The 11,092-nt window shown below is 37.5% G+C and overlaps 1 protein-coding gene across 1 annotated transcript; it reads left to right on the top strand.

Annotated features, from left to right (window-relative positions):
- Nucleotides 1-5,426: 5,426 nt before the first annotated feature.
- LOC121317275 (coiled-coil domain-containing protein 85A-like) lies at nt 5,427-10,660 on the top strand. The gene is made up of 2 exons (XM_041253027.1): nt 5,427-6,033; nt 9,441-10,660. The coding sequence occupies exons 1-2, from the start codon at nt 5,830-5,832 to the stop codon at nt 10,419-10,421; spliced, it is 1,185 nt and encodes a 394-aa protein (XP_041108961.1). The 5' UTR covers nt 5,427-5,829; the 3' UTR covers nt 10,422-10,660.
- The last annotated feature ends 432 nt before the right edge of the window (nt 10,661-11,092 follow it).

The following is an 11,092-nucleotide window of genomic DNA, read 5'->3' as shown; positions in this document are numbered from 1 at the left end:
CTTTGAGTGAGTAGCAATTGAACTGCTGGTTGTACTTTTAGAACCGTTGTGTAGGAAGCACTCTTGAAGGACACATGCAACTGTACACTGTGGTGGGGTGCCCCACCCCTGTGCTTATTATTGTGTTTTATGGTGTGCGTGGAGCGTTAATGTTGTCTGTCATATGCATTATTGTAGTGGTGCACAGAGTGTAGGTTATGTAGCACAGGTGATGTTAAAATGTAGGATTTGTATTTAGGCTCAGGGATTGCACAATCACTCCACGTGCAGATTAATCTGGGTATTAGGGTGGAAGCACAGGAAGCACAATCAGTTCACGTGCAGATGTACCGAGATTCCAACTGAATCACTGATTAGCAATCGAGTCTCAGTACAGCTGCATAATATATGCAGTGTTTCACTCACTCGGGTTGGGTGTTCGTGAGTGGAGAACAGGAGAGAGAGGGAGGAGAGGGAGTGAGAGAGGAGAAAAATATAAACAAATGCTACTCATGCGGGAGGACTCGCAAGATACTTGTTTTGGGGTTCGCCCACTGTCTGTATTGTCTGTCTGTTCATTTGGCCAACGTGCTGTTTGTTTTTTATTTTGTTTACTTAATAAAAGCAACACAGTGCATTCGTTACCCAATCTGCTGTGGCTTTCCATTCCTTTTTTCCTTAGTACCGAGTGTTCTTTTGGGTCTGATGTCACCACTCAAGCCAGCCTGCCACAACACTTTTATCAATAAGAAAGGAAAGCAAATGAATGTGACTCAAAACATTAATATTTCAAAAGACTAATATTACTATTTTTAAAAGAAAGACAAATGTTGCATTAAAATGCAATTGGTTTCATTAACCAGTTTGTGATAATACAGGGTTGAATCCCCTGCTCCATCCTTACAGTGGTTTTAAAACAGTAGGAAAAAACAAAACAAACAACTGTGATAAAGACAAACCATGTTTCTTTGGCATTTTAGCAGTGTACTTTTTGTTGTTTGATTGCACTTACAGGCATCACTAAAATTTTACAGGGATAATGCCAACATTTTAACAGAATGTGCATCTCTTTCCTTTGATTTTCCATTATTTACAAAAAAAAAAAAGTACAAAAATATATTGTAATGGTGGATGCCACAGCTGCCAGGCAGGGACTTTCCCCGGATCCCTGGGCTGGGGAAATTCCCCCCACACCTGCCAGGCTGGGACTTTCCCGGATCTCTGGGCTGGGCAGTTTCCCCACAGCTGCTGGGCAGGGACTTTCCCGGCTGGTGAAATGTCAGCTCTGGATTGGCTAAAGCGGACACTGCCTCCCTCCAGCTCCCCTATAAAGGGGCTGGGAGCTAGATATCTGGGCTGGCCTGGAGAAAAGGGACTGAGACCTGGAAATTGTTTAAACTTGTTGTTTTGGTCAGTATTTTGTGTGCGAAATAAAGCCAAGTGTTGTACTTTGAGAAGTTTTGTTTTGTCTCCTTGACATCGTTACAATATCTAAAGATTTTTTTTTTAAATAATTTGCCCATTTTTACGAGCCTTGCATGTTTTTGGCCCTGCCCCAAGTCTAAAACTAAAAATTATCTTACAGCATAGAGACAATGTGTGTTTTCCACAGCAAACGGATTCCTAGGGTCTCAGTTCATAATGAGAAAGAGTTTAACTGAGTGCATCCTTTCAATATGTTTGATTGATCTTGCAGCAGTGTGGGTAAAAATAGACTGAATGGCCTTCCCTGCCATATGTCCACAGAGACATGTCCCAGGGGGAAGTGTTACAGTGTTTCGATAGATCAGGCCATATGAGTATTAGCAAACTCTATTTAAAGTAAAGCATTCTAATCAGTGTTTTTAATTGTGGCATCATACAGTCTCAGCAGTCCAATCAATTTTACCAGTCCCAGCAGTGTCAGCACCAGTCTTACCAGTCTAGCAGTGTCAGCACCAGTCTAGCAGTGGCAACACCAGTCTCACCAGTCCAGCAGTGTCAGCACCAGTCTGACCAGTCCCAGCAGTGGCAGCAATAGCAGCACCAGTCATAGCAGAGTCAGCATCAGTCTTAACAATTCCAGCTGTAGCATCAGTGTCACCAGTCTCAGCATTAACTTCAGTAGCAGTGAACCAAATGCATGTCTCTCAATGAAAGTACAAACCCATCTACTTATTCATATGTATAAGTTCTATTCTTCTTGTTCTTTTTAATATCACATATTTCTAACTATGTGAATAGAGTCATTTTAGGTTGGTGTTGATTTCGCCTTGAGATTTGTTTAAAAAAATGAGTCATGAAATTTCAAACATCATCCAAGGTGGGTCACTGGCTAAAGAGTTAGTGACTCATATTGCTTTGCAGTTCGTATTAATAGCCTCCAGGCTTCATGAACAGGATATGCAGGGTCTTTTTTTTTTAGACAACAATTAGATTTTTGCCTCAGTAAAAATCTATTCCTAGTTACGCTCCTGCTAACTGTAACCCTGGCCTAACCCCTAACATAAACTGTAAGTCGTGCCCTCTTCTACCAGGCAGAACTATGCAAACCCTTTAAACGTATTATTTTTATATATTTATTTATTTTTTATCCTTTCCATAATCTAACGCTAACTCTCTATCTCTGTCAATGTTACTGGTACCTCTTTTGGAAGTGTCTGTCATTACCTAAGCATTTTACATGTTACATTTTCCTGACCTTACCTGTTTTCTAGATAGAAGACCCATCCATGAGCCTTGCAGTCATACCTCACAATTCAATTGGAAGGCTAAAGATGACATGTCAGGGTGCTCTTTTTATTGTTTCTGTCCATTTAATCTATTCCTTTAATTTTTTACATATGTTGTTTTACATGCGTAAGATGTTAATCCTTACAAGTTAATTGAATGCATATTGAAAACAACCACAAGCACTTTAAAAGAAATAAAATAAACTGCTCCATCTAGTGGAACATTTGTAAATCACTATTAAATAAAAATGAAATTTAAAAAATCCACCAGAAAATGTATTTGTTATTTCATTTCCAGTTTACTACAACTTACATGTGGACCAGTGGGTTAGAATTGTGAGTAAATTATGCATGAATATCATAGAAAATTATTCTTGTGAACACAAAGCAATTCATATGGAGAAATCCAACTTTTAATCTATTGTATTTATTGAGTGCTGCTATAAAATGAACAGTGCTAATGTCATGATAAAAGGCAATACACGTACATGAAGTAGATCCCCTAATCACTAATGTATTTAATAGCTGTAAGTAAACTCTTTTTGGAAAAATATGCAGACAAACTAGGGTAAAATCTACTTTTTCTCTTGATAAGTATAAAGCTTGCAAGGTTTTCATACAGGAAATCTATAGTGTAATTAATATAGTTCCTAGTACATCACATTTATTCATTGGTCAAGCTACAAGCAGCCAATTACCAGCACGTTCCAATCAACCTATTAGGTATAAACTTACTTTGCAAAAGCAGTCCTGGTTTGCTTCGAATGACCACCACCTCACTCACAGCCTTGTCCGAAGAGTGGAATATATGGTGCGCCTGCCTAATATTTTTTGTTCACCGTGTTGAACACGGTGCTAAATGCTTTGAGAACTATATCGTGCTTTTGGAAAATCTAGTTTACATTACGATAGTCATTTAAAGTTAGAATTGGGTAAAAGATTTTGTGCAAAATTGTGATTGAAGGTTAGGATTAGGTTAATGTGTAGATGCTTCTGGAAGCATGGATGTTACTGGGTTAGAAGAAGTAACAATGTAGACTGCTTATTAGCCCCAATAGTGTCTCTTTTAACCTGCCCATTTAAAACAAAAAATATGCAACGTTTGTTTTTTAACTTTTCTAACTTAACTTTTTTTTTGTATTTGGCATCTTTTTTGTCTTTTTTTTTTAACAAAATGGCTAACTTTTTTTAATTTTTTTTTTTTTTTTAATGCAAATACAATTAAAACACCTGAATGAAAAAAATAAAAATAAAATCAATTACCAATGATAGGAAATACCACCACTAGATGGCACTTAGGACCAAAGCAAAGCCAAGAGCTTGCAATAAAATGCACTTTTAAAAAAACTGGGTCCTCAGTAAAATCTAGCTATTATTATTATTTAAATGGTAAGGTTGTATTTTTAGTCTTAAGCGAAGTGAAATATATATGAAATATGCAGTTTACAAGAAAAATGATATAGTAGAGATGCCAAAATACTAACTTCCTTACTTCACAACATTCTGTGCTTGGCTGTAGCAATGTTACACTGCTGCAACAATTGTTCTGAGTCCCAGATACTATCCACTGGGAGTATTATCCAAGGATTCTGTGGATACTTGTTTTACCTCCTGTGCAGCAGTAGATTGCTCTGAGATTCATAAAACAGAAAATTGCCCAGGATTAAACAACGGATGAAATGCTTTGTTGAACAAGAATGTTTTAAGCTTTTGTTTGAAACTAAAAAAAAAATCAGAACCCTTGATCTTGTTAAAACAGAACAACCCCGTGATTAGATGCATAGCAGCCAAAGCACAGCATCTGAGAATATATACTGTGTACGACTGAACCAGCTCCTTAAAATCCTTAGTGGAGTTTAGACAAGTACTGTAAGTGCCACCATTTAAGATATATATTTTTAAAAAGGCCTGCTCTGGTTTCTTAGACAACAAAAATGCAATAAAGTTTAAACTCACTGTTGTAGATACTGATTTGTACACATTTTATTTTAATTTACTTAACAGAGAGATATACCCATTGAGACAGAGGCCTCATTTACAAGGGGGTGCTGAATTGGGGTCTAATTCAATCATCACTGAATTAGAACTCAATGTCAGCAACACTGAAGCTGCACTACAGTCTTATAACTTGACGTAGATGTATGTGGGTGTTGTTGGCTCACAACATGATGTGTCAAGATAGATTTACCTATACATAAATATTATGAATACTGTAATTTGTGTCTCAGAATCAAAAACAAACTATCTGCTACCTGATCAAGTAGAATGCACAGGATGGGCCCTATGCACAAAGCATTAACAAAAAAAAAAAAAAAAAAAAAAAAAAAAAAAAAAAAAACAAAACAAACAACAAAAAAAAACTACAAATAAATAAATACTGCTTAATGTTCATGAAACTTCCAGCCTGTTGTTTGCTTCTTTAGCAGTTCAAGACCGCTCAATATAATGTATTAATAAAAACATACTTTGCGAATACAGTCCAGTCAGGCTACAATAACTCAGTACAGTATACCAATTCCAATGAACTGTGTTAGCATTAGTATACTGTATTATTATACCAATGGCACTGCTTATTATACCAATGGCAACAGGAATGCAGAATGTCCTGCATGAATTCACCAGGTGGCGCTTGATAGCTATAAAACTTTCATGAGAACACACTGAATGTACTCTCTTTGAAAGAAAAAAAAGAGCAGCGCGTCGAGATTGTGTGGCAGTCTGGTGTGTCTCTATCACTGCAGTCACGCTGTCTCGTGTTGTTGCGGCCAGTCGACTAATCTCCACTTCCAAAGCATTTGCAGAGCACTCTGTCGGCACATAGTAGGAAGGGATGCATGGTGAGCTAGCTAGATGATATGGCTTTCACCTTCTCAGTAATCATGTTTGACTTCCTGAAAACCCGGCTTCTAAAGCAATGGAATTAGCCACGTGAATTAAACGTGTTTTTTGAGGGGTTTGGAGTTTCTTTTTGTACATGTTCTTCAGCAGGTAGTTTGGATTTTATGACCGGGAACGGTGGACTCCAGCGAAACGCATGAGAATTATAACTCTTAAGAGGAGGATCTGTGAAAGCTTTTGCTGTAGTTTCGCTTTACATTTTCATGGAAAGTATTTTCTTTTTTCAACATCATAAGTAACAATGGCCAAGAGCACAGAAGGTCCAGCAGAAGACCTCTCCAAGGTGCCGGACGAGGAGCTGATGAAGTGCGGTAAGGAAGAGTTGATACGCAGGCTGCGACGCTCAGAAGCCGAGAAAATGGGAATTATGTTGGACCACGGCAACTTGATCAGGGAAGTCAACCGAAGGCTGCAGCTTCATCTTAACGAGATTCGGGGACTCAAGGTAAGACATGGACTGTATACTACTTATTATTCTGACATAATAACTTCATTAAACCTGAACGCCACAATTAATACTAACAGGAGATTCTTAAGAATAATCACGTCTCCCGGTTCGGTTGAAAAATTCAAACACATTAATAAAAACACTTTAGGATTGTGAAAACACCTTAACAAAACCAAGAATGGTTGCCTGCAACAAATTAAATAGGCAGTGATTAGAGCACTGCGATTGGGGGAGTAGGGGCAGACTGTGGCAGCACCTTAAATTGAATAATTTGGTGTTATTATAATTTAAAAGACGCAGTTATTTAAATACAGTAATTTACTTCAATAATAAAACATTGTTTTTAAGTTAATGGATTGACATATTGGAGTATAAAAGTCAACTATTCTTATTTTATCAGGCAAAAAGGTTGCAAGGGGACTGAGATCACAATTGGTTTCCTATTCTTTCTTGATTCCCAACATGTGATGTGAATGTAGAAGCACCTTTTGGCACTTTTGTGAAAATATGCATTTGGAACTACTGTTTCTAGGATGACAGGCCAGTAATCCATCTTCTGTGACATTTTCCATAAGTTGTATTAAAAAAATCAAGTTCACGTGCATCTCTTAAGAAATAAAAATATCAGTGTGTAGAACTACTATAGTTACAGCATATATAGTACAGCATACTTCCAGAGCACCAGATTCACAACATCTTCAATGCAGATCACATTAGACTAGAAGTGTTTTTTTTTTAAAGAATAATAAAATAAAATAAAATAGTAGAACCCTGAGCAGTTTGTTGTAGAATGTAGTTATTCCAGATGACAAATCATTTGAAATGAACCCCTGCAGTTAGGCACCCTTTCTATAACCCAGTGCAGTATTATAACATTAAACATAACATAGCGCATAGAAGTGTAGCACCTCCTAGACTCAGGGGCCTGCAATAACATGGTAGAAAACAGGGTTTTTACTCCAAAATGTATTTGTTTTGTGGTCTGAGTACGCAAAAATGATTGTTTTTCCACAGCAGCACTGGTTTTTTAAAATAGGGTAGACCAGGTCAGGTAATTCAAAGAGGCAAAAAATAGTGTCTCAACAAATTCATCAATTTATTTAGCCAACAAGTAACATGTGTTAAAAACCTTTAGTGGCACAAAGTATAAGTCAGATGTGGCTTCACTGGTTAAATAACATTTCATAGTACGTGTAAGGCATTGCTTCACAAGCTATGCTATATAGTACTTGTCAGATATTCTTGCACAGCTGTACATAGTACTGGTCAAATATGCCTTCACAAATTATACAGTGCTACTGTATATAGTTGTTGTAACTGAAACACAATTTGATATACTCAAGTAAACAGAGCAATGGCTTTACTATAGCACAAAACAACTGAATAAAAGTGCAAATCAATTTCCTAAAAAATCAACATAACCCTTTAGCCACAGCTCTGCTAGGAATGTAATGCATAGAAAATCAGTTTAAAATACACAAAGCACACACCTGCATTGGACAAGATTCCCTGTACACAATTAAAATAACAATGGTTCAGTCTGTCTTGGTCAGTTGACATTTCTCTCAGAGTCTCTAACTTTTGCTTCCCAGACAATGCAGTCATGTTATAGTAACGTAACCAGTCATAAAAGCAGTTCTACATCTTATTTGGTTTCTTTTTCCCCTTCCCACAGCAAATTACAGCAGAATCACACCCCTCTTAGTTTCACAAGCAGGTTTAAATATCCCTTGCTTCCTGTTCCTAAGGACAATACTAGAAACGCATTAGCAGAACTACCCTGCAGGTAATTTACCTGAGATTTCATAGATTTCATACTTCTTTCTTATGGAGGCCTCAAAGTGTCATTTCTTTTTAAGTGACAATGCAACACAAACAAATACTAATTTGAAATAATGAAAATAAAATTAAGTGTGCAAACAATTACCTTATAAATATTCAAGAACATAAAATACATAAATAAAACAAAATTAATGGAAATACATGATTCACACTTGCTAGAGAAGGGAGGGCAGGAACGGTATGGTCAGTGTGTGCAAATGGAACCATGCCAATGAAATCTGGGTGATTGTAAAGGTGTTGTTTTGCCTGCCTGGTTAATTAAGATAAAAGCACTCTTGGAAGTTTCTCAGGCCCCAAAAGGCTGCTAAGCTAATTAGCCAGCTTGACCAGCGTTTGAGTGTGAATAAAGCTGATAGCACATGAAAGAAAATGGAGGTGCAGTAAACTGACATGTTCATTAAGGTGGAGTCTGACCCTAGAGGTCTGTATTCTCAAATATCCAGTGCTGTTACTACACGCAATCACACATTTAACCCATTTAGTACCAAATGACATTTTCTTTTGAAAGATTCAGAACACAAGCTGTAGTTATGTAATTTGATAAATTACATTTAGACTTAACTTTTAACAAAATTGGAGTGAGTGATCATAACAATATAAAAGAGACAATTAAAATAACAGGTAGATGCCAGTTAAAAATGCTCCAAAAATTGACAAAGTAGCCTGTCCTCAAATGAGGACAATGGCACATAATGGGTTAAGACAATATTAAAAAGAGACATTGTTTAAACAGTAGCTCAATATAAGACTTTCAATCTCCAAGAAAAAAAAAAAAAAAAAAAAAACATGCTGCAGAACTGAATCTGTATGTCAAATTTAAACAACACAATAAGCATGTATGTAAAGTACCGGTCAGGATTGGTTAATACAATGGACAATTGTACTGTTGTCGCATATTTTCTTTTTCCCCTTGAATTTATATGATGCTCGACCCAGCATATTACTGTAAAAAATTACATCATAAAATGTTAAAAAAAAAAAAGAACATGAACATCGCAATATTATGGCATCATGTGTATTTCTTTTAGTCCATATAGAAGTTCATATATGAAGTGAAGTGGGACTGTAAGTGATAATATAGACATGTCAAAAGGCTAGGCATGTTGATTCTGTTGACACTGCTGGTTGTCTCCAGGGCATTACTGTCAATGAGATTGTATGTCTTGGTACTGTAGTGGGTTCCAGGATATAAGTCCAATAAACCATATACCAGACACTGTGACTGGTAACATTATTGAACTAATCTGTTAGATCTTTTTCTTTTCTTTTGTTAATATTCAAGGAATTCACTAAATAAATACTAAGCATGCAAATGAGGCCAAATTTATCAGTGCTCTCATTTTTATTATTGTGGTTTATTTCTTGCTGCAGAATGTTGTGGGTAAGATATAAAGTTTTTTAAAAAAAATGTTAGGTGCTACATGCAATACTGTAATACTTGATACTGTGATATTCTTAAAGATGAAAATATGAATATTCCTTTGTTATTAACCCATTATTGATACTGTAATATAAAGGGTTTATCATAGTTATCATTTTTTTCTTTCTTTCTGGATCTGAAGGACATAAACCAGAAGTTGCAGGAGGACAACCATGAGCTGAGGGACCTCTGCTGCTTCTTGGATGATGACAGGCAAAAGGGGAAAAAAATGTCAAGGGAGTGGCAGAGACTGGGGAGGTACAGTGCTGGAGTGATGCGAAAAGAAGTGACCTTGTATTTGCAAAAACTGAAGGAGCTTGAAGTGAAGCAAGAGGAGGTGATAAAGGAAAACCTGGAACTGAAAGAACTTTGCTTGATGCTGGATGAGGAAAAGAGTAGTGGTGCGGGTAGCCGCAATTCAGTAGACAGCCAGAATAGCCTGTGCCAGATATCAGCAACAAGCAGTGGCCTATTGAGGGACGTGGGAGATGGGAGCAGTACTTCCAGCACAGGAAGCACAGGCAGTCCAGACAATCTCCATCACAAACATCTGGCAACTGGCAGTCCAGAATGCCTCCAGAAACCACAAAGTGAGGGAAGCCCAGAGCACCAGCAACAAAATAAATGTAGCAGTAGCCCTGATCAAAAACATCTGAGAAAGGCAAGCCCAGAACAGCACAAGGGCCTTGGCAGAGGGAGTCCTGAGCATCAAAAGCTTACTGCTGCCAGCCCTGAAAATCTGCAGAAACACCTTATGAGCAGTACTAGTAGCCCAGAGCACTTCCAACAGCACAGAGGAGGTGGCAGCCCAGAACATCAAAAGTACAGCAGTGTTAGCCCCGAACATCTGCAGAAACAAGCACTGACTGCTACTCCAGAACTCCAGAAAGCCAAAGGAGGAAGCCTGGAGCAGCTCAGACACCCATACAGTGGGAGCCCGGAGCACCTAAAGTACCAAGGTGGAAGTACCAGTAGGGAAGGGATGCAGAGAAGGCAAGCCCCAGATGAAATGTCGCCTCATCACAGGAGTATATACAACGGGATGAATGGTGGGTTGATAGACCTACTGAAACCTCATTTGCAAAGACTACAGGCACACAAAACACAAAACACTAAACAGTGACAGTATTTCATTTTAACATGTCTGTCTTTGAACCCTGGAATTGTTAGCCCTCAACTGGGGTCTGGTATTTCTTGGGTTTTTTAAAGACTGCAGGAATCATTGTTTGAACAGCAATGATAACATTAAAATAGTACCTCAGACCAAGTAGATTTGGGATGAATAGCTTATACTAGGCACAGTGGTACTCAACTCTGGCCCTCGAGATCTATTCCAGTCTTGGTCTTTATTCCAACCAGGTCTTAAATTAGTTAATTGCCTGTTAGAAGCTTCAATTAGAACCTGCTTGGAGTAAAAACCTGGACTGGATTGGATCTTGAGGGACGGAGTTCAGTACCACTTTTTCTTTCTTTTTTTATTTTCTTCAAGACATACGGCAGAGAGTTTGATAGCCGGGCTGTTTTAATATTTAAGATGCTGTTGGAGATTTCACAGAACTAAAAATCCCTTGAGTTGTAATTAGCCTATGTGAAGCCGACTATTACATACCGATAAATTAAATCTCTTTTAAGTTTCATATATGCATTTACATCTTAAGGGATTTTAATTATAAGTATAGACGTTTCAGTGGAGTAAGAATCAGTTGTAAATGAAAATCCTAATAGGTGAATTAATTTGATATCGCTATTTTAGATAGCTAGTTTAGTAAGTGTACCTTACCAATTTGAGTTATG

The sequence above is a fragment of the Polyodon spathula genome, chromosome 6 (genome assembly GCF_017654505.1).
Source record: "Polyodon spathula isolate WHYD16114869_AA chromosome 6, ASM1765450v1, whole genome shotgun sequence".
NCBI classification, from domain to species: Eukaryota; Metazoa; Chordata; class Actinopteri; order Acipenseriformes; family Polyodontidae; genus Polyodon; species Polyodon spathula.
This window is presented reverse-complemented; position numbering and strand designations above follow the sequence as displayed.